The following is a 24,041-nucleotide window of genomic DNA, read 5'->3' on the forward strand; positions in this document are numbered from 1 at the left end:
GCTGCCTGCTTCTGCCCCTCTTTCTGCTGCAGGGAAAACACCTGCCTCTAGCTCCCTCTTCCCCTGGCGGATCAGACTCTGCCAGAGCAGCTCCCGGCACCCTTAACTAGGGTCCTGGAGAGAGGTGCCAGGAGCTGGGGCACACCGGCGAGGGTGATCCCCACGGCTTGGGTCGGCAGAGGCGGCGGGAAGAAGCGGGAGCCGGAAGCCTAGAGAAGGGTGCTGGAGGCTTCTACAGGCCAGTGGAGGAGTCAGATCCGCCAGAAGAGGTAGCCAGAGGTGAGCAGTCGGGGGGAGGGGGGGCTGGGCATCAACGCAGGGGTTTTTCATCATTATGATGGGAATCCTCGCAGCAGAGAGAAAAAGGCAGGAGCGGGCAGCCGTTTAAACTTGCAGTGCACTCCTGCTTCTCTGAGCTGCGGGGAACATCCTGTAAAGAAGCAGTAATTCTCGTCATAATGACGGGAATCCCCACTCCTGTAACCTTGATGTTTCCCAACACCTCAATAACTGTCACCTGAACAATGTTCGCGTGACGAGCAAAACTTCAGGGGGAAATTCTGTTCGAATACCGAATTGTTCGAACACCGTGGTGTCTGGGAACTGAGGTATTACTGTACTGGATTTGGTCAGTAACAGTAAGGTGGTAATAGTAGTGGTTATGGTGTGGCAATAATCCTTGTGTACTGGCATTATTGGTAGTATCTCAGTATACAGGATTTGGTCAGTAACAATATGGCAGTGCAGTACACAGGAGAGCATAGAGCACCGCTGTGTAATGCGGGAAAGCCCAGACTCCAGTCATAATGATGGGAGTCCCTGCTCTGCTGGGTTGGCACTTTGCCATTAATTAATGGGTTCTGGGTTGCAGTTGGGGAACTCTGTCACTAAAAGGTTCACCATCACTGATTTATGCCTTTTACTGTTTTATTATTTTTTATGCCTATATTGTTATCTATTTGTAGTATTGTGGATGTAGACACTTTGGGGGGACATTTATCAACAGCGGTGTACTGGTGCACTAGGCTTAAATTAGACCCTGTCCCCATTCATCCCACCGGATTTACTAAGAGGTGCACATAATTAGAGTTTTTATTTTGAGGGCACTCACTTGGCAGTAAAACTGATATGTTAGAAGCTTTCAGAAAGAAAATATGGCTGGACGTTGAAATGCCTCCAACTGCATGGATTCAGCTGCAGTGTTTTAGGGGAACTTGCCCATTTAAAGTTGAATAAGGCAATGGGTCTAGATGTTGTCCACCCCAGAGTTCTTAAAGAAATCCAATCTCTGGTTGCTGGCCCCTGACAGATCTGTATAACCAATCCCACCTAACAGGAGATGTTTCTTATTATTGGAGAATGGCCAATGTTATACCCATCCACAAGAAGGGTAGTAGAGAACAACCCAGTGAAGACAGTAAACAGACATAGCTGCAGTGGTAAAAATAATGAAAACTTAAAAAAAGAAAAAAAAGACATTAATGATCACATAAAAAACTTAAAGGAGAAGTCCGATGAAAAATTTTATCAAAGTATTGTATTGCCCCCCCCCCCAAAAGTTATACAAATCACCAATATACAGTTATTACAGGAAATGCTTATAAAGTGCTTTTTCCCCTGCACTTACTACTGCATCAAGGCTTCACTTCCTGGATAACATGGTGATGTCACTTCCTGGATAAAATGGTGATGTCACGACCCGACTCCCAGAGCTGTGCGGGCTGTGGCTGCTCGAGAGGATGATGGCAGGGGGACACTGAGGGACACAGGGCACTGGAGGGACACTGAGCATCCCCCTTCCATCATCCTCTCCAGCAGCCACAGCCCGAACAGCAATGAGAGTCGGGTTGTGACATAACCATTTTATCCAGGAAGTGACATCACCATGTTATCCAGGAAGTGACATTACCATGTTATCCAGGAAGTGACATCACCATGTTAGCCAGGAAGTGAAGCCTTGATGCAGTAGTAAGTGCAGGAAAAAAAACACTTTATAAGCATTTTGCGTAAGTGTATATTGGTGATTTGTATAACTTTTGGTAGGCAATACAATACTTTAATAAAAATTTTCACCTGACTTCTCCTTTAATGGACCCAAACCAGCATGGCTTTACTGAGAGCAGATGATGTCAAATCCTAACAAAGTGCTTTGCTTTATTTCTACTTATTCCTGTTATACATGTACGACATACAGTAGGAACGTTAAGGCAGTAAGCTCAGGGAACAATCCATCAATCATTTATGCGGCCTTGTCTGCAAAATAGTTAACTGCATGTCAGCCCATGTAACAGCGCCTGTACATGTGACTTCTGGGCTATTGTTTTGAAAAAAATGGCCCTACTTTTTAAATAGTGATATACTTAAATAAACTGTTATAATTTATTTTGTACCAGTCATGTGCTTTACATTTCTAAAAAAAAAAAAAGCTGTAAAAATTATAAAAACTTTTTTTTTTTTTTTTTTTACAATTGTATTAAACTGATGAACCACAAGAACTACAGTGTGTTGAAGTCTGAGATTTCTCCAATACAGTCCGAAGGTTGGTTATTAAAATATCGAGTTCAGGAAGGGTTGAGTGTCTGCGAAACAAATCTGCAGCAGCAAGTACATATGACATATATTTGGTTTGTTTTTCCTGTAGCAGGAGACGACACTGGCCTGCAACGGCACGGCCAAATCCATCAATGTCATCCAGATCATCGACTCTTTCATTCTGACAACTAGAATCAAATGACAGTCTTCTTAATGGTGGGGTCATCCGTGAAGGCCCAGAATGGTGTTCTGATGCACATTCAGACTCTGATGTTACATTTTCTCTTAAATGATATTCGGTTTGGTCTTCAAAGATCTCCAGCTGTTCAGGTCTTTCAGTTCTACAGGTTAAAAGAGAAATTAGTACTCTCTAGTAATTCACTGTGGAGTCCAATGTTAAAATGGTTACATTGCCCCTTCCCTCCCTCCTGCTTTGAAGCCACTCTGTACCCACAATCTGACCCCCCAAACCACTTGTACCTTCGGATAGCTGCTTTTAATCCAAGATCTGTCTTGGGGTCCGTTTGGCAGGTGTTGCAGTTATTGTCCAAAAAACAACTTTTAAACTTACAACCCTGTGCCCTAGGGGAGTATCTCTGTGTCCTAACTTTGCACCACCCCTCCGTCCCTCCTCTTCATCATTAGGAATGCCACTGGAACATTCTTTCCATGCTGAACATTGCACAGGTGTCTTAACGATACAGCCCATGTGTCGGGCTCTCACAGCTGACGAATAGCAGGCAATCTGCCTGGAGAATTCCTAATGATGAGGAGGGCGGGGAGGAGGGACAGAGAGGGTGTGCCAGCCTAATGCATACACAATCTAGGCCACTCCCGTAGTGCACGGGGCTGCCAGTTTAAAGGTAAATTTTTAGCACAATACTTGCATCACCTGCCAGACGGACCACAGGACAGATCTTGGATTAAAAGCAGCTATCTGAAGGTACAAGTGTTTTTTTTTGGGGGGGGGGGGGGGGGGGGGGGGGGGGGGGGGGGTCAGATTGTGAGTACAGAGTCGCTTTAAATGGTTTCTGAGGTCGCCTTACCGTGGGTTGGATGGTATACACATTTGATCAAATTGTATGGTAAGTACCTAATTTTGTTGGCAGTATTGTAATTTAAAATGATCCATATTCTACATACAATGGGGAAAATAAGTACCGCAAGGTTTAGCAAATTTCCTCAACTACAAAGATTGGGGTGGTCTGTAATTTTTATCGTAGGTACACTTCAACCATGAGAGACAGAATCTATAAAAACAAAATCCAGAATCTGATACCATAGAAAAACAGAACAGAATATTTGGAACAGAAACCTTTGTTTGCAATAACAGAGCTCAGACATTTCCTGTAGTTCTTAATCAAATTTGCACACACTGCAGCAGGCATTTTGTCCCACTCCCTTATACAGATCTTCTTTCATATCTTTCAGGTTTCAGGGCTGTCACTACGCAACATTGAGTTTCAGCTTCCTCCAAAGATTTTCTATTTGGTTCAGGTCTGGAGACTGGCAAGGCCACTCCAGGACCTTGAAATGCTTCTTACGGAGGCACTCCTTATTTATCCTGGATTGGCATTATAGGTCATTGTTATGCTGGACAACCAAGCCACAGCCCATCTTCAATGCTCTTATTGAGAGAAGGAGGTTGTTGGCCAAAATCTCATGATACACGGCCCCATCTTCTCTTCAATACGGACAGTTGACCTGTCCTTTTCGCAGAAGTATGATGTTTTCACCACCATGGTTCATGTGTCCTTGGGGATGCTCTCATCCTTCTTCTTCCTTCAAACACAGCGACTGGAGTTGATACCAAAAAAAAGTTCTATCTAATCTAACCACATGACCCTCTCCCATGCCGCCTCTCGATCATCCAGATGGTGACTGGGGATCTTTGTGCCCGGCAGGATTTTAATCCGTGACACTTTATGTTATTACGGTAATCTTAGAGACTGTAATCCCAGCTCTCTTCAGGTTATTGACCAGGTACTCCCCTGATTCGGGCTGATACCTGACCTTTTTTTAATCACCCTTAGTGTACTATTACACGGGCCAATGGGGCCCGATAATACCTGTAAACGAGCGCCGATCTGCTAGATCGTCGCTCGTTTACTGGGCCTATTACACGGCCCGATAATCTTTTAACAAGGGCTGCAGGGACATCGTTACCGATGTCCTTGCAGCCCTTGCTTAACTTTATACATTACCTATCCACGCTTCAGGGCTCCTCCTAGGGTCCGCTTCTCCCCGGGTCCCGCGCGCTCTAGCTTCAGAGTGGCCTGTCAGCTGACAGGCCGCTCAGCCAATCATAGGCCGGGACAGCCGCGGCCTGTGATTGGCCGGGTGGCCTGTCAGCTGACAGGCCGCTCTGAAGCTAGAGCGCATGGGACCCGGCGAGGAGCAGACGGCAGGAGCAGCCCTGGAGTATGGATAGGTAAAGTATATTGTCAGTCGCCAGCTGCGCACCGCTATCACACGTAGCGATGCGCGGTCAGCGCCCAACGAATATAGGTCAGAACCTACTTCAACGATCAGCAGATGATCGTTGTATTTATTACATGAAACGATAATCGGCCCGATTCTTGTTCCGTGTAATAGTACCCTTACCCCAGGAGGAGTGACCTTGCATGCTTGCTTATTGTTCTGTAGCCCATTCCAGCCTTGTGCAGGTCTACAATTTTGTCCCTGGTGTTCTTATACAGCTCTTGTGTGTGGACAGGTGTTTTTTTTTATACAAGTAACAAGTTCAAACATGGGAATTTAATACAAGTAATAAGTGCAGAGTTCATGCAAAAAAATAAGTATTCTGTCTCAATGTTAAAGTGAAGCTAAAATGAAATGAAATAAATTAAAAATAGAGACCTCTCCATTCTTGGTGGGAAAACCTGCAAAATCAGCAGTGTATCAAATACTTATTTTTCCCATTGTATATCTTAGCAATTGCAGTGTGTTGCTGTATTGCAGTTGCACCTTTAATTATTATATATTTTCCTGAAATATTATTAATATTTTTTTTCTATTAAAGGGACATTCCCATCTCAGCTAAGTAGTAGGTCTCATCAAGTTAAACATTTTTGCAAATACATTAATTTAGCAAGCTTGCCATCTTTTCCTAATATGCTGCTCTTTTCATCCCTTAGTTGATTAGTCTTTTTCTAGGTTACTGACCAAGGCTAAAAGCAGTGGGCTGGCTGATATATACATAGCTAGAGTGTGTGTGTGTGTGTATATATATATATATATATATATATATATATATATATATATATATATGTATATATATAGTGAATTTGTTAACGATATATAGACTGATTGGTGGGAGAGAGTCATAAAATTTTGTGAAACTACATAGTTGCACAAAAATCTGTGCCTTTCTTAAATGTACACCGATCATTCTGACGATGCTTGTAGACATTGTTTACAACCACAGGTATCTTTTAAAGGGATCCAATCCACACATTTGTGGTGATTGGCCTCCCAGAATGGCTGCATGCACCTGGCAGCTGGCTCTCCAGTGGTGTTCGGGGATCCGGGCTCCATGGGCTTCATGTGCAGTAAAATGCATTTTAATACTGCACACGAGGCAGGGAGAGAGCTGTGAACTCGTCATCTGGGCTGTGACTAGTCACGGCTCTCTGTCCTGTCAGCGTGCTCTGTAGGGTGATTGCAGACAAGGAGGCCAGTTATTCATTAAATACCAATCACAAATCCTCCTAATCGGAGGTTGGGGGTCCAATATGAACCCTTTTACCAATGCCATGGGCAAAGCCCGGCGAGTAGAGCCCCTTTAGGGACCAAAACTTCCCTTTTAATTACTTGTTTAAAATAATGCACTAGGAATAACAACAAAAAAACATATTAAGGGTGCGTTCACACCTACAGGATCTGCAGCAGATTTGATGCTGTGTTCAGTTATTTAAATGAAATCTGCTGCAGAAAATCAGCTGCAGATCCTGTAGGTGTGAACGCACCATAAAAGCACATACTCCTGTGCCCTTATGCTCATGCAAACTTAATTTGATTCTTTTAGCCCTACAGTTAATGTCACTGCTGGTTAAGATTTATATATAGTGTGTGTGTGAGTAACAGGAGTAGCGGTTAAAAATATAGCCCCTCAGGATATAGCATCCTCAGGAAGCCTAGCTATCAATCTGCCATGGGGTACTGGTCTTCCTTATAAAAGGTAGCCAGTATGTGGCCACTCCCCAAGCTAACCTACAAAGTAACCTATTATATATGAGCTTGTAGCTATATGCCAGTAAAGAGCACTGTAAATGGTAGAGCTGACATCATCCTGTGTTACTGCGACACGGATGGGTGTCTATAGAGTGGGGACATTCCAGTTTTCATATCAACAAATTATTCTGTTTTTTCAGGATGGACAGTCCTCAACTATGTATGCCACTAGGAATAATTGATAGGCATTGATTTTTATTTTGGTGGTGACCTACTAGGAGTATACTTAAAAAAAGAACTGTGGGGGCGTGGCAAGCTATGGTGGTGTGAGGACGTGCATCCTCTGAGCTCTGGACAGGCACCCGTTTGCACTGCGGATACCAGGCTCTTAACATGGGGAAAACATCCAAGAAGGTGAAGGGGAAGCCCCCCACTCGCCCCCTTTCACCCCAGCCTGACATCGAGGCGTACTTCACCCGGTCCCAGCCGCCATCTACCGGTGACCGGCCCTCAGACATGGCTACCTCGGCACCTCTCAATGGTGGTGTCCCTACAACAGCCGAGACCCGCCCGCCGGTGCCGGTGGAACAGCATTTCCCCCCGCCGGAGCGTACCTTGGACGGTGAGTCAGCCGCCCCCTCCAGTCAGCTGCGGTCCCCAGCTCCTCAGACCTCTTCCCTGCAGCTGGAAGCAGCGCTACGCGGCTCCCAAGATGGCCGCCGGCATGGAACGCAGACGGAGGAAGCAAAGCTCCAGGACAACCAGGTTGGATCCCCCCCCCTGTACCAGGCCCCTGACTGCAATGCCGTCGGTCTGCTCCCCTCCATGCCAGTCGGCATTCAGCAGCGCGGGCACTCAGGAGACTCTCACCCCCCTAGTTTAGCCAGAGCCTGCTGATGCACCTGCACGAGATTCTGGGCGGGAAGACGCCATCTTGGCCCATAATCCGGCCACCCTCTCGGTCCATCTCCGCAGGCTGAGCGGCACTGAGACTGTCAGTCCCACATCTTCTCCTCATCCCCTTCTGGACCTCCTCACCGGAGACTGTCCCCAGCCCCCAGAGGCAGCGCTGGGCCTGCAGCCTAGAGTCACCCACCCTCTAAGCCATGCAGCACAGTCTAGCCCCATGCGGCTGCCACAGTATACGGACTGGACTGCTCTCCCTCCCTCTGCATCCTCAGCTTGCGCGCTGAACGCCGCACAGTCCCCCCACTGGTCCACAGGATCTTCCTGGGGCGCGTCTCCTCGCCAACTGGCTGTGTCTCCTACAGTGCCTGTCATGCAATCTGTGTCCTATCTCCAGCAGCAACAGGCACAACTGCCCACCGAGTATCCCCCTGTATGTGCTACTATCACTAACAGTCTGGACAACACGCCTGCTATCCTCCACACATGTATGTCACCATTAACTTCAATAGACTCTCGGACGATTTTCGTGTCACAGGTCCCACAGCCCCCTGATACTAACTCTGTCACAATGGCGGATCTCTGCGCACTGGTCTCTTCTTTACCCACTAAAGAAGACTTCACTACCCTGACTAAGCAAATTGTGGAGGAATGCAGACAAGAGTTTGCTCAGTTTCGCACGGAACTTACCTCTCTCTCAGTTAAAGTGTCCTCCATTGAATCTGCACAAGAATCCTCCTCTTCCACAGTTCAAGCCCTGCAGACCCAAGTACGACAACATGCAGACCAACTGTTTACCCTACAACAGCACCTCGATGACATAGAAAACAGAAATCGGAGGATTAACCTCTGCATCAGAGGACTGCCTGAGTCGGTTGCCCCTGGGGACCTCCTTGATTGCCCTCCAGATAACCATATTGAGCTCGATAGGGCACACAGAGCCCTAAGGCCTATTAACCCCGATGACCAGAGACCACGCAATGTCATATGTCGCGTGCATTTTTATTCCATCAAGGAGGAAATTCTGCAGAGTGCGAGACAGAGGAGAAACTTATCCTACAAAGGCATTCCAATATTCCTGTTCTTCGACCTCTCCCGACATACCCTGGCGCAACGAACTGCACTAAAACCAATCCTGTCTGTCCCCCTAGACCGGAACATTCCATATCGCTGGGGTTCCCATTTGCCCTCTCAGTCCGCAGAAGGAACCGAACCCTCACCCTCCACTCACCTGACGACCTGCCGGGCTTTCTGCAGGACCTTGATCTGCCGAACCGTTCCATTCCGTTCTTCCTGAATGGCCTACGCTTACTTCTGCTCCTCAGAAACGCCCATCGCCACGGCAACTCTCAAGTCCTCAAAAAGATCCCCCAAGGATCCCTAGACGGCGAGATGCGAGACACAGATCCATCAGGTCGTCTGATCACGCAGAAGATGGAACCCACCCCTCTACCTCAGTTGCTTGAACTCTGTAGCTAGCTTACTTATGTTGCTCCGCCCATCTGCCCATTGGACCTGAACTCGGTCCTCACTTCTTTCCCAATTTACTCACCTGCCTACCTTCCTCCTTCCCCCAAATAGGTGGGAGACAGCTCTGGGATTATCCTGGACGTGTTCTCTGGTATTTTGTTTTCTTTTGTTCGCTTTACTACTGCTTATATATTGTCTGAATCTCTCTCTGTTTTCCTCCCCCCCCCCCCTTTTTTTTTCTTCTCCTAATCATCCTCATAGCTCCTCTTGCTCTGCCTTCTTTTCTCTTCTCCTTTCCCCCAGGTGATCCATACAACTGTAGATAAGTGCTTCCTATCGCCTATCCCGGACACCCTGGGCTACGCCAACCTGTATGAGGATGGCGGAACTCCATATAGCCTCCTTCAACGTAAGGGGAGGAACACCCCTGAAAAACGCAACCAGGTATTGCACCATCTGCACAAGAAAGGCATACACATAGCATGCCTACAGGAGACTCACTTTAAATCAGGCCATGCCCCTAACATCAAACACAAACATTACACGCAATGGCATTTTGCCAACAACCCCGAATCCAGGTCCAAGGGTGTGGCGATCGCTATCCACCACTCTCTTGCGTGCTCTGTTTTACATTTCATCGCTGACCCAGACGTGCGATACATAATACTATCTCTTTCCATAGCCGGCCACGAATTTACCATCATTAATGCCTACGCCCCTAGCCAAGGTCAAACTGACTTTCTAGTAGAGCTGGTTGACCGGGCACTGCCCCTGATCCGGGGGACTGTAGTGTTGTGTGGGGATCTGAACATGACCCTAGACCCTACCATGGACAACTCCTCTGGTCGCTCTGGATTCTCCTACTCTTCTATTAAAAGGGTAAAGAGAGCGCTCCTGCAACTTCAGCTGTGCGATGCGTGGCGGATGCTGCACCCCACAGACGGCGATTAAAGCTTCTACTCGGCCCCGCACGACACGTATAGTCACCTGGACTATGTATTGCTACAACACAATTCCCTGCCCTGGTTGTCCTCCTCCACACTGGGTAGCATCCTTTGGTCAGACCACGCCCCAGTCTTCTGCTCTCTACAGGTGCCCAACCTTACAAGATCGGCCTGGTCTTGGAGGTTGAACGAATCTCTCCTAACTGACCCGGTCTGTATTGCAGACCTCAAACAATCCATCATGGACTTCCTCCAAGACCATGCTGATGACCCCACAGCCCCCTACGTCAAATGGGAAGCACTTAAGTGCGTACTACGGTGGGTCCTGATGAGAAAACTGGCCCAGCTGAAAAGAGACAAGGCACATAGGCTGAACCGGGTGCTCCAGGCGGTCTCCAGTCTTGAGCTGGCGCACAAACGAGCACTCTCTGTTTTGGTTCTCAGGGAATTACAGGCGGCCAGGCTAGAAGTCAAACAACTACTGGAAGCCTCATGGGGCAGAGCCCTCCAAGTATGTAGGAGCCGCTTTTATGAATTTGGAAACAAGAGTGGGCGGATGTTAGCCAGATCACTGAGCATGCATGGCCCAATCTCACATTCCCTCTATCAAAACCAAGACTAACACCATAGCCCAAACTACACCCGATATACTAGCCCAATTTCACTCGTACTACTCGGAATTGTACGATCTCTTCTGTTCCCCCGCCCTCGCCAATCCCCTCCCTTCCGAGCGAAACTTTAGCTTCGCTAGAAGACCCGTTCTCCCCTCTAGAACTAGCCTCAGTAATTCAAGACCTACCAGGCGGTAAAAGTCCCGGGCCGGACGGCTACACGGCCAAATTCTATAAAGATCTCCAGCCACATTTAGCTCCCCTACTACTGTCTGCATTTAATTCTATCTGTCCGGACTCCCCCTTTCCCACACACTCCACGCTGGCCCATATTGTAGTAATACCCAAGCCCGGTAAAGACCCCCAATTATGTAATAGCTACCGCCCCATTTCCCTTCTAAATGTCGACTTCAAAATCTACGATAAGCTCCTGGCCAACCGCCTTAACGCCCTTCTGCCAGCTTTAATACATCCGGACCAGGATGGGTTTGTGCCGGGGAGGGAGGCCAGGGATAACACTATAAAGACCATTGATATAGTGCATTATGCCCGCTTGCAAAATATCCTGGTGATGATCTTATCTTTGGACACCGAAAAGGCCTTTGACAGGATTTCCTGGTCCTCCCTGGCACAAACCCTCCACAACATAGGCTTAGGCCCCGTATTCCTTTCCAAAATTATGGCGCTATATCAGTCTCCATTGTCCCAACTGAAAATCAACGGAACACTGTCCGACCCATTTTCCATACATAACGGCACCCGTCAGGGATGCCCTCTATCCCCACTACCAAGGCTGTGGAGTCGGTAAGCCACAGCTCTGACTCCAACTCCGACTCCTGAATTTTATCAGGACCGACTCCAACTCCTGACTCAGACTCCTGCTCCTTCATAAATGGCCAGTCATATACCAGGGGAGTTATTTATCACACTGGATCAGCAGCTTGTCCCTAATGTCCTACATGATCCTGGGGCGACTTCTGAGGGAATAAGGAAACATATAAAGCAGCTTCTCTTGTGTGTGCAGTGGATGCAGCCAGTCTCCAGCCTCCATGTCCTGAACAACTCAGAACTAGACTAGATGGAGCAGGTGATCTTTTCCTGCTGACAGTCTTCTATGTTTCTAACTAAATATTCACCATACAAGAAACACTGCTAACAATGCCAGATCCCTGTAATATAGAGGTCAGCCATAGTGATATAGAGAGGGGTCACACATAGTGATATAGAGAGGGGTCACACATAGTGATATAGAGAGGGGTCACACAGTGACTCCAGCCAAAGCTAACTCCAACCCCGACTTCGACTCCACAACTCCAACTCCACAGCCCTGCCCACTACTCTATGTCCTAGTCATGGAGCACTTGATGGCCTCTATTAGGGCAGACCCAAACATCCATGGCATTTCTGTGGATGGTAAAGAATACAAATGCTCGGCCTCCAACAACCGGAATTAGAGATGAGCGAACCTGGAGCATGCTCGAGTCCATCCGAACCCGAACGTTCGGCATTTGATTAGCGGTGGCTGGTAAAGTTTAATTAATTTTAATCATATTTAAGGCCTAAGGCTATGTGGAAAACATGGATATAGTCATTGGCTGTATCCATGTTTTCCAGACAACCTTAGAGCTTTATCCAAGTTCAGCAGCCCCCGCTAATCAAATGCCAAACGTTCGCGTTCGGATGGACTCAAACCCGAACCCGGTTCGCTCATCTCTACTTGGAATCAAACTTCCCCCGGATCTTACCCTTTTCTTTTCGGCCAATTCCCCCCCCCCCCCCCTTCTCTCACAGTTCTGTAAAGACCTAGACCAGTGGGACCGCCCTGAGTTTTCTTGGTTTGGCAGGATAAGCATTGTCAAGATGAATTTACTGCCCCGGCTCCTATACTTACTACAAACCATACCGATTACTATCCCCTCCTTATTTTTTCATCAAATCCAAAGATGCTTTGGGACCTTTGTCTGGGCTGCCAGAAAGTCTCGCCTTGGCAGGCTGACCCTCACCAGACCTAAACTCATTGGGGGCACTGGTCTCCCGAACTGCCGCTTATACTATTTGGCATGTGTCCATGCTAGAATCTTAGATATGATCCATAATGAAAGAACCAAGATATGGGTCCGTTTGGCCCAAGCACTTTCTTCCAAATCCCTGGCCACGCTCCTGTGGACATGGTCCAACTCTTTATCCGATACTGTCACCATGTCTTTCTCCACTCGCTAGCAAGCCTCCACACGAGTCGGGCCGACGCCTCTCTAATTGATCCCTTGAGCCCCCTACTGCCCATCACAGATCACCCGGAGTTCCCCCCTGCAGCTTCTTTCCCCCCTTTTTGGGGTTCTCCAGACACTCTCCCTTGCGTTTCACACACATCCTGGATAAGGGCTCCCTCAAACCTCTCTCTGCCATCCTCACCGAAGACACCCCAGTGGAAAGAGCCCTGTTCGCCTACATGCAGCTTAGTCGCTTTTATTCCTCCATCTCGAGGGGTAAGCACCTTTCTTGCTCCCTCACAGACTTTGAATGCCTTTGCATGGCCTCCTCCCCCCCTCCCCACGCTATCGCCACCATCTATGGACAGCTGATCTCGACTAGGCCCGAGGATCCCCCCCCCCCTTCTGTAGGAAATGGGAAGCGGAAATTGGGAAGCAGTTTACCGCGGAGCAATGGTCCCGCTGCTTTTTCCTCACACACAAAACATCTATCGCGACGAGAGCGCAAAAGATGTACTACAAAATCCTATCAAGGTGGTACAGGGTCCCCGTGGTCTTGCATAGCTGGTTCCCCTCGGTTTCAGACGTGTGTTGGAGATGTAGTAGAGCACCTGGAACCATGGTACATACTTGGTGGGGATGTACTTGCCTTCAGCCTTTCTGGAGGATGGTACTATCCCTCATTTCTGATATAACCAGTGTCCTCATCCCCAACACTCCTGAATCCGTCTTGTTATTTATGTTCCCCATGGCCCAGCAGAAATATAAACGATCGCTCGCCCGACACTTGCTGCAAACAGCTAAGACCGTGTTTCCCAGGCACTGGAAAGAGGTCTCCTCTTACACCTTCCACCTGGTTTGCCTGGCTGGACTTTCTTGCTTCGCGCCGATACGGGACGGTCAGCTTAGCACAGCCATGACCCGCATACCCTCCCCCTCCTGCCATTTATCAAGGCTGGTTGGTGTGGCCCCAGGGAGCCCGGGCTACATGGGCCATGCTCTCTACTGGATACTCAGGTATGGATCGCCTACATACTTCAGGTCTTTCTCATCAATTCTCTACTATTTACCTATCTTTTCTTCACGCTCTCACCCCCTCCCCCACTTTGCCCCCCTCCTTCCTTTGCTCCTCTTCGCTCCTGCTCCCTCTCTCCATAGACACTCTGGGTGTCTACCAGTTGGCTATTGGATTACGACAAGACGCATGTTGGCGCTTAGCTTTTCTCTCTGATGGTTGATCACTTACCCCAAAAGCAATTACCCCATGTTCTGGTAGATGTATGTAATGTACTCTCTTCCGATTCCTCAGTTATATATTGGCCGGGTCTGTGGATTGCCACGCTTGATCGTCCACGTTTTACATTTTCTGCTCATGTTTTTGTACTCTTACTATGACTCTTTACTTTGTTCCTTGTTCTGTTATACTCTAGAAAATTCTTTAATAAAACTTGAATTTGAAAAAAAGAACTGTTCACCAGTCCTCTTTCCTGTTCTTTTCAAGATACAATCCCCCAGTGATGCTACTTGTAATCATATGAGTGATACTTACTGTTGTCGTTTCATGTTTGGCATGAGCTCCTCTAAATCCTGTGATCTCTTTCTCTTTGAGGTATCGGATTCACTGCTTTCCAGAGGCACCTGATCATTTTCTTCAATTAGCCCACCTGTCAAAAAATGAAATGCAGTATTATCTCTGATGCCAAGCACTGCAGCATAGTCACAGCCAGCTCTATATATTCCCTACACCATCTGCTATAAATGTACAGCAGGTAGAACAAAGTGGTTAAAGAGGAAGTACCATAAAATTGAAAAATGACAGGGAGGTGCGGAAAAATAATAAACTTACCTGTCCTTGTATTTCTGTTGTACCGCTCCCGGGTCCTGTTGATGGCAGACATGTTCGGCTGGAATCCGGTATGTCATGTACCCAGCTCTTCCAGCTGCAACTTTACGGCCCCGCTGAGCCATTGCCTGCTCAGCCAATCAGTGACTGGGCAAGTGTCCTGCCCCAGTCAATGATTGGCTAAGTGGGCAATCGCTCAGCCAGGTACATGATGTTGCAGCTGGAAGAGCTGCAGGACACCACCAGCTGTCAGCGGGACTGGGGAGTGGCACAATGGGGCTTGAAGATAGGTTAGTTTATTATTTATTCTTTGCCTGCCTTTTTTTAATTTCATGGGGCTTCCCCTTAAAGTGTCACTTTGAACGATCCGGGTGTGAGTACCAATGGGGTCTAAGTGTGGTTCTATCCCAGCTCTGTGTCACATGATCAGTTGGGCTTATAATGGATCTCTATGGAGCCCAACTGATCAGTCCGACTGATAAGGTGACAGAGCCAGGAGAGGACCGCATTTAGCGTGGTGTTCTCCAGGCTCTTTCTCCCGATCGGTACGGGTCAAAACTTTTGACATGTCCCTATGACATGGCAAAAGTTTTAGAAAATGACAGTGACACTTTAAATATTTATCCACATGATAGCTCATTATTCACTGATCGGCGGGGTTCTGACATGCAGCACCTGAGCCAATCAGCTGTTCAGCGCCCACACTACACACTGAAGCAGTTGGTCTCTGTATACTGGCTGTGACATAAAAACCTATTTAGGGTACAAACCCACTTGACGTATTTGCTGCGTGAATCAGTCTTAAAAATAAGCAGGCAAAACGCAGGTTGGCTTTATACGATTGTTCTGCGTTAAAATACGCAATTGCGTATTTTTGAAGCGTGAAGCTTGTTGTTAGCAAAGCATCAGTTGTTAAAATACGCAATTGCGTATTTTTGAAGCGTGAAGCTACATGCGTTTTCCGCACAGGTTGTTAACAACTGATGCTTTTCTAACAACAAGCTTCACGCTTCAAAAATATGCAATTGCGTATTTTAACGCAGAACAATCGTATAAAGCCAACCTGCGTTTTGCCTGCTTATTTTTAAGACTGATTCACGCAGCAAATACGTCAAGTGGGTTTGTACCCTTAATCATTCAAACTGTGATGACACGACAAGTTGTTTTAGTCAGGTAAGTCAGGTGACCTGTTTTTCTGTGAGTAAGGCTATTATCACACGTACACAGTGCTGTCTGCAATTGCATCCATAGTGGTTCGCAATTCACAAACCACTACATTATAGAGAGTGACCTGTTCCTTGATTATGTGTCCACACTACGACATGTGTGAATAGACACATAAAAACCTATGGATCCTAAAATTGTCCATAATTGTGGATCTGCCATAACGAACAAGTTTTGCAGACGTGTGAATGAGGTGTTAAGCTGCTATAGTATTACATGTAAATTTTAGGTTATTATGATATCACATATATGTTTTATTCGGTGTGAAGATTACAAAATATAGCCAAAGCAGAAAATATAGTAATAAACTGCAAGACAAAATTATCCAAAGCAATAAGACATACCAGTTCTTTCCTGGTTCTCCAAAGGTTTACACAGATCATTTCTAGGCTGAAAGTATAAAATGAGAAGGTCATCTGCTTGTTGATATTGTAGACCGAAAGGGAATCTGTCACTATGTTTATTCCGCCTAAAATAAGGGCAGCATAAATTAGTGACAGAAATGCTGAACAGATCAGTGTATTACTTACATCATTCTGTTCAGCTGTTTTCCTAATATGCAGGAGAATAGGATTGTTACCACACCCCTCCCCCTGCCCTCCATGGATAGATATCAGCAGCTGTGGGCGGAGTTTTCTGCTTCTCATGAATATCGAGGACTACTGGGCTCATGCACATAATGGAGAGCACTACTTCATGTTATTCAGGAGGAGCTCTCTGGCTCAGCCGCACAGAACAATGTAAGTGATACATCATTGAGAGTCTCTTTAACATTTCATATTCTTTACCTTTTAAGTTTTTATCTAATGTATTTTTTATTTGTATATATTTCGGAGCAGTTCCTCTTTCTTATTCTGACAGCCAGGCTTAGATCCCCAGTCTAGACTACTGTGACAATGTCTTACAGGCAGATGGACGTCTTAATGAGCATTCTTTTATCAACAGCTTTGCTATTTATACTTATATTATGAATATGAGAAGATATTATATGTCTTGTACATATGAATAAAGAAAATGCTTAAAAGAGAAGTCCTGTGAAATAAATAAAACAGCAGAATAGCAATGAGCCAGTTACATGCCGTTAAAGCTGGAAGAGCCTGGTATGTGAAGTACCCGGATTCCAGATGAATATGACAGCCGATGGCCATCAGCTGGACCCAGGAGCGGCACTACAGAGGCATGAGGACTGGTAAGTATACTTTGTTTATTAAGTTCCAGGACTCCCCTGCCTGCGTTTTTGAATTTCATGGGACTTTTCTTTTAAGTTTTAATGTTTAGTGAGAGCTTCTAAAGGGAAGCTGTCACCAGGAATTAGTCATCCCTATCTGAGGGCAGTATAAACCTTGTGGCAGATCCTGATTCAGCAACTGTGGTACTCTGCCAAATAATTATTTTTTTCAAATCAACTGTCTCCAGAAAGTTATATAGATTCGTAAATTACTTATATGTAAAAATCTCAAGTCTTCCTGTACTTATTAGCTGTGGTATGTCCTGCAGGAAGTGGTGTTTTCTTTTCATACTGACACAGTGCTCTAGGATTTTCAAATCCTATTATACATTATACATGCTGAGGGATAACAATTCATATTAGCTTTTTTATGAGCCAGCTTTTAAAGTGTAACTCTTCATTTTATAAATTACAACATTTAAGCAATTTTAATATATTTTTTAAATATACTTTAGTATTGGAATTGGTTTCGTTCTGTGTAAAAGTTTTTCTTTGCCGGAATCCTCTCTCCATATTAAAGTGCCCAATGCTCTCTCTAGCATGAAGTACAGAATTAGAGGGACAGGGCAGCTACTGCCCCATCACAGCTACTGTGTACACAAAGAACATAACAACTGCGCTTCAGGAATGGAGAAAACTTTTTCACAGGAAGGGAACAATTCCACTAATAAAGTATGTTGAAAAAAAATGATCAAAATATCTAAATGTTGTAAATAAAAAAAAATGAGTTACTGTTTAATTTTCCAGACCCTCCATCCTTAAATATCATACATTAGTGGTTACTTCTTCTTATCAAAACTTACACGTGTGCTTGATTGGTCATCAGTACTAGAGTGTGGCGATTCTGCAGAGATGGCGTGACCTGCAAATGTACAAATAATATAATACAATTGTATAAAACAGCAAAACCTTTTGGTTTTCTATAACGATAAATGCATGCTATACCAAAGTCCTAGGTACTTCTTTAAAGGGGAGCTATCAGCAGGTAGTGGTGCCCGTGGTTGCGGGGGCCGGCGGGCTCTCACTTATCCGGAATCACAGGCACTTTCCTGATGTACATTAGGAAAGTGCCCGTGATTCCGGCACTCCCATAGACTTCTATGGGGGCGTCCGGGCCGGAATTCCGGATAAAAATAGGACATGTCCTATTTTTTCTGGATCTATTTTCCGGAACGGACACCCTTCCGGAAAAATCCGGAAGGGTGTCCGTGACTAATTAAAGTGTATGGGTCCGGAAATCCGTCCGGATTTCCTGATAGGAAATCCGGATGGTTTTTCCTGGACGTGTGAAGGGGGCCTAAATGAGGACATTAGGAGCACTGGCCCCACAGAGCACTCCCCTCCGCCTCCTCCTTTGCATGGTCTCTGATGCACATATATATGAACATACATAGAAGGCGTCAGACAGGCCGAGTGGGACGCTCTGTGGGGCTGATGCTCCTAAGGACCTCTTTGCTTATGTGCTGCGCATCAAAATGCTCTGAAACTGTGAGACGGACAGAAAAAAAAGATCAGGTCTGTAAACATCAGGTAAAGAGCTGAAGGGGGCACAAACCTGCTGACAGTTCCCCTTTAACCCCAATGAGAACCAGGACAATGCTTGAGGACATGAGCAATTCTTTGATTTTCCATCTTGACATTTCAGGTCCTAACTTGCAGAATTATTTATATTTTATGTAGGTTCCATGACTTTATTTTTTAACTTGTTTCCCAGTAGTGCAGCCTAACAAGTGGACTGTCTGCCCATAAGGTATGGACACCAAACATGTCACTCATGATAAAAGGAGGAACCCCCAGCGCTACAAAAACATGGCTACTTTCCCCCTACTGTTGTCTCCAGTTTGGGTGGGGTTTTGAAACTCAGTTCCATTGAAGTAAATGGAGCTTAATTGCAAACCAGACCCGAACTGGAGACAACAGTAGGGGGAAAAGTGGCCATGTTTTTGTAGTGCTGGATTTAATGTCGCACTCTGCCTTGATAATCATACAAAGGGTTAAGTAACAGCGGTTCTGCCTTTACTGTTCTATTCCTGATCAACCAGGCACAGCAGCAGTGCTCACACGCTCAGTATAAGGGTGGCTTCACACACAGCTTTTGTGTGGAGTTTTTTTGGTCTCCAAAAAAATGGCAGAAAAGCTGGCAAACGTTTTGGTTTTTTTTGGGCATTTTTGCCTTTGACGTTTTTGACACAAACAGAAGGATTAAATTTAACTCTATAGGAGAGAAACACAAAGATTTGCAGGCCACACCCCCACCATGCTGCAATTTAAAAAAAAAACTGGGCCTAAAAAACGCCAGAGGAGAAAGAAAAACACCACTGAAAAAAGTGCCAAGTATGTAAAAGGCATTCCATAAAATTCCACTGACTTCCAGCTAACATCTGGCTGTCAGCATTTTTGCTCAAATAAACTCCATGGTGCGTATCGCAGCAGTAAATACGCTGCATATACGGTGTGTGGGTTTATACCCTAAGGAGTATTTGTGGTGCAGCTGACCTCTTAATCTACTGCTCATGACAAGCATACTCATAGGTGGGCAACCAGTTAAAGTGTAAAGACAATCCCTTTCCATATGACGTCACAATCAATTACCGTCTTTTTGTTCTGTATTCTTGGTTAGGTTCCTTTTTGGAGAATCTAAAGTAATTTTTATCTAAAGGAGGAGACACTAGTATTAGTGATGAATCAATAAATAATATGAAAAAAGAAATGCTGACCATAAACACTCCGATACACATTAGCTATCCTAATGTAAAAGGAAACTCTGGCAAAAATTGTTCTTTTTCAAATAAACTGGTGCCAGAAACTTATATGAATTTGTAAATGACTTATTTCTCACAATCTCAAGTACTTATCAGCTGCTGTATGTCATGTACGAAGTGGTGTATTCTTCCCTGACACGGTGCTCTCTGCTGCCACCTCTGTCTATGTCAGGAACTGTCCAGAGCAGCAGCAAATCCATAGACAAAACCTCTTCTGCTCTGGACAGTTCCTGTTATGGAAAGCTACCAAGTCACACATCAACTGCAGCCATATGCAAGACCTGAAAAACACATTTACCAGAGTAACAGTTACCTGTGGAAGAATACTCTTCAGCTGTCTAGTAAAAGTCCCTGAAATAAAAGCATATTGAAAATTATAAAATTTTAAATATCTAAAACTGAAATAAATTGACAATCACATTATAATTTACACAAAAATTGCAAAAAATATTCATAGACAATATTAATTCAGCCACATCTTGCCGTGTGCAGTGGTTGGTAGAATGAAAAAAATCAACGGTAAATGAAAGAACTGGTTTGCTAAGTTTAAGGTGTTTTCAGATTGATAGAAAAATGGGCTACATAAAGGATGTTCATGCGGCCCTACCTCCACCACAGTGGAGCCATGTATAAGGCTTTTTAAAGAGAACCAGTCTGCCCATCTAATACAGCAGAGTCCTGAGCAGAGGATGTATGGGCCCCAGTTTCAGAAGAGAATACTATGAACCTGGCAGCCATATACTCTGCTCAGTGCACTGCTGTAGTAGGATCTACAGGAATGAATGGGAGGATAGGGGGGATTGCAGTCTGCACAACACTTAAAAGGGTTGTCCAGCGGAAAAAAAAAATCTTTCAAATCAACTGGTGTCAGAAAGTACCAGAGATTTGTAATTCTATTCTATCAAAAAATCTCAAGTCTTCCAGTACGTATCAGCTGCTGTATGTCTGACATATCTATGTATTTCACACCAAGAACCTCTAGGGTTCGATCCCACTCTTTCTCCTACCTAACTAAATGGTTTCACCACATCAGTGGCTTTGTTAAGGGCTATGAAGACTGAATGCTGCACGCCGTTCCGGGATTTTGTTATGATCTGAGATTTTTTAATAAAAGTAAATTACAAATCTCTGGCACTTTCTGACACCAGTTGATTTGTAAAGAGAAAAATTTTCGCTGCAGTTACCCTTTAAGAATCTGACCAAAGCTTTATAATTAATTTTTTTAACCCTCACCTTAAGAAAATCCTGCATGCTGCTTCAAACTCAGCAATTATAACTATTGCTATTGTCAGTAAACTTTGTTCCCATATAACAGAAACAAGTATGGATCAAATACACAGACAATAGGTGAACGAAAAACATTGATTAGTATCACATATCTGGATCTGAATTTTCAGACTGCATTATAAGGGTAAAAAATTATTTGGCACTTAAATATTTAAATATTGGTGACCTATCCTTAGCATAAGTTATTAATGTACTATTACATTTAGATAGTGATAATAATATAAACAGACTGTACAACAACAACAACAACAACAACAACACCAGATAACAAACAAGGCCGATCTTAAAAGAAATTAGGATGGTGCCGTTCCCCCAAGAAGACCTTAAGAGGTCCCATCTGGCATATTGTTGTACTTGTATCCAAACAAGGTATAAGCGTATCCTTGGAAGGACTCCTATACTTCCAGAGTACATCTAGAGGCGGGTACAAAAAGCCATCAGCAGAGAACACTTTACCGGCATTCAACAACTAAAACTACAAGAAATATATATCGTAGATAAGGGTATTGAGAAGGAAAAGAGTAGAGGTCAGGAATAAGTGCAAAAGAGAAGAGGGAAAGAAAAGGGGAGGAAGGGAAGGGGGATGTAGTAAAGTGCTCTGACTGGGGAAGTCCTTACCCCCAACGTGGGGAGAAACCTACCAAATCTCCAAACCTATTTAATCACTTATGCAAATGATAAATAAAAGGCAAGTAAGTCTAGAAACAAAACCCAAGGTGTCTAAAAGGCAAGGTAGCTTGCACTAGTCCCAGGCACTTCCGATGATAATTCCTTCTTGTGATGGAGGTGCGACATTTTGCCATGCCATTCAGTCATAGTAAGGATATAAGAGGAGCACCAGTGACGTGGAATAACCAATCTGGCTGCAGTCAGACAGAATCGAAGACTCTTTTGTCGTCTACCTGTAGCATCTGGGAGAGGAGAAAATATCTTCCTAGAGATTTTATGGTATACATTAAAAACTCACTCCCAAAACCGCAGCAACTTTTCGAACCCCCACCACATGTGCAGAATAGTACCTCTCTCCTTTTCACAGTGCCAACACAGTTGAAAATATACAGTGTACTTTTGTCGGAACACAATACCAACAGGAGAGTAGCTCATAGTTCTGTTCCTGTGCCTTGCACGCTGTGGACTGCTTGAGTGTAAAGAAATGGACCTTCAACCTGTCTGAAGGACAATGGTAGTATTCACATCCCTTTCCCACACATTTCAGAACCCAGGGGCAAGCCCATCTCATGTTGTTGGAAGTGATTATAGATTAGGGAAATGGTATGTCTGGGTGCTGACTCCATTAAAAATAAAGATTCAAAGGAAGAAGAGGTGAATTAAGAGAGCTGCGGCCCCCATGAGGGCCAAGGTAAGATTATTGTTGAGAATACTCAAGCCAAAATAATTTGGTAGTGGGGCTGTGTGTCTGCAGTTACTCAAGGGAGAGGAGATCATGCTCTTCAAGACAGAATAGATGGTTGGGTTATCACTAGCCTTCCAAATTAAGGAAGTATCTTTAATGCACCCAGGGATTGAAAAGCATGAACAGCATTGCCGAAAGTTCTTGTGTTTTCTGTGGGAAGGGCTAAGCCACAGCCAGACTGCTCCGAACAAAAAGATCATGTGGTGAAAATCCAACATGCCTGACCCTCCTCCCCACCAACATCTTGTGGAGAGTAGGAAGACTGCCATATACCTTACAGAGGTGGCTGAACCTGCCAGAGGCAGCAGGTTCAGCTGTTTTTTTTGTATGGGCACCTTTGCTGTCAAACCACTATGTAAACAAAACTCACCCACCCACCTGTTACAAGTTTTCTTGAGATATCCTTTATCTGTTTAGGACTGACGAAATTAGAAATGGTTGTTTTTTTTTCATTCTGCCTTGTTGCAACATTACTGGGACTTGCCACAGGAAGAATTTCTCTATTAAAGTGCTGCGATGCTGACAAGTCATTTTCCATATTCTCCAGAGAGGCATCACTGACATTGGTAGATGCTTCTGTTTTGTTCCCATCTTTCTCCAGGGTAAGAGAAGAGCAGACACCTGACTCAGGTTCTCTTACAGTAGGATGTCCTGAAAGAGGTCTGTCTGAATTTCCTTGTGCACCAAGGTTGGTAGCTTGTTGTTCATTAATGAAATCTGAAGAACATCCTACCAATGTATCAGTCTTTACAGACTTACTAGCTTCTGTACTCTTTGTAGGTTGTGAGGATGTATCTTCACAGTTAGTAGAATGTATCTGCTCTGGTGGGATCCTAGTGCTACTAGGTATATCTGAATGTGTCACACTGCTACTGCCATTAACTACAGGCCTGTGTGTACCTTCAGGATATTCAAGTAGCACTGTGTCAGGTAAATCTCTGCTACTACACGGGTATGCTGATGTATCAGGTGTACTCATACATGAACTGTCTTTTATATTGCTGTCTGAGGACCGTGGGAATAATGTGGTCCTGATCTTAGAAATTACACCATCTAATGACTTTGTCCCTTTTTTAGAAAACCTAGGTGTCATGTTGTCTGGTATCTTCTCATCTCTTGAACTAACAGTCTGTTCTTGGTTTTCCTCAGTAGAGCATCTTGGGGAATTACCATGCACATTTATGTCAGGCAGTGTCTCTGGAGTCTTGTCTATTTCATCATTGCTGGAACTTGTTGATACATCAGTGACATCAGTAGTCAATGTATCTTCAGCAGACTCTGTTACCTAAAGAAAAAGAAAACAATGTGAAGAGGTCCCTTGACTTTAGCTTTGTGGCATTAGCATAGAGCCATATGGTCTATTGCAGTGTTTCTCAGGCCCCCAAGAGGTCATGATTTGAGGATCTCCTATACAAAAATAACCTGTGGCGATACCTG

At 45.0% G+C, this 24,041-nt stretch overlaps 1 protein-coding gene across 7 annotated transcripts in view; it reads right to left on the bottom strand.

The window, feature by feature from the left end:
• Window positions 1-2,129: 2,129 nt before the first annotated feature.
• PHF11 (PHD finger protein 11) overlaps window positions 2,130-24,041 on the bottom strand; it is a 52,331-nt gene continuing 30,419 nt past the window's right edge. For 6 of the 7 annotated variants that reach the window (XM_069970002.1, XM_069970000.1, XM_069970005.1 and 3 more), the window contains 7 exons: window positions 22,983-23,889; window positions 20,217-20,254; window positions 19,734-19,794; window positions 17,945-18,003; window positions 16,258-16,303; window positions 14,396-14,510; window positions 2,130-2,873 (listed from right to left, as the gene is read on the bottom strand). In XM_069970002.1, the coding sequence (XP_069826103.1) occupies window positions 2,474-2,873; window positions 14,396-14,510; window positions 16,258-16,303; window positions 17,945-18,003; window positions 19,734-19,794; window positions 20,217-20,254; window positions 22,983-23,889 (1,626 nt within the window). In that variant the 3' untranslated portion in view covers window positions 2,130-2,473. The remainder of the gene's footprint in view (window positions 2,874-14,395; window positions 14,511-16,257; window positions 16,304-17,944; window positions 18,004-19,733; window positions 19,795-20,216; window positions 20,255-22,982; window positions 23,890-24,041) is intronic. The other variant, XM_069970006.1, reaches the window with a different exon arrangement.

The sequence above is a fragment of the Dendropsophus ebraccatus genome, chromosome 5, assembly GCF_027789765.1.
Source record: "Dendropsophus ebraccatus isolate aDenEbr1 chromosome 5, aDenEbr1.pat, whole genome shotgun sequence".
Lineage (NCBI taxonomy): Eukaryota > Metazoa > Chordata > Amphibia > Anura > Hylidae > Dendropsophus > Dendropsophus ebraccatus.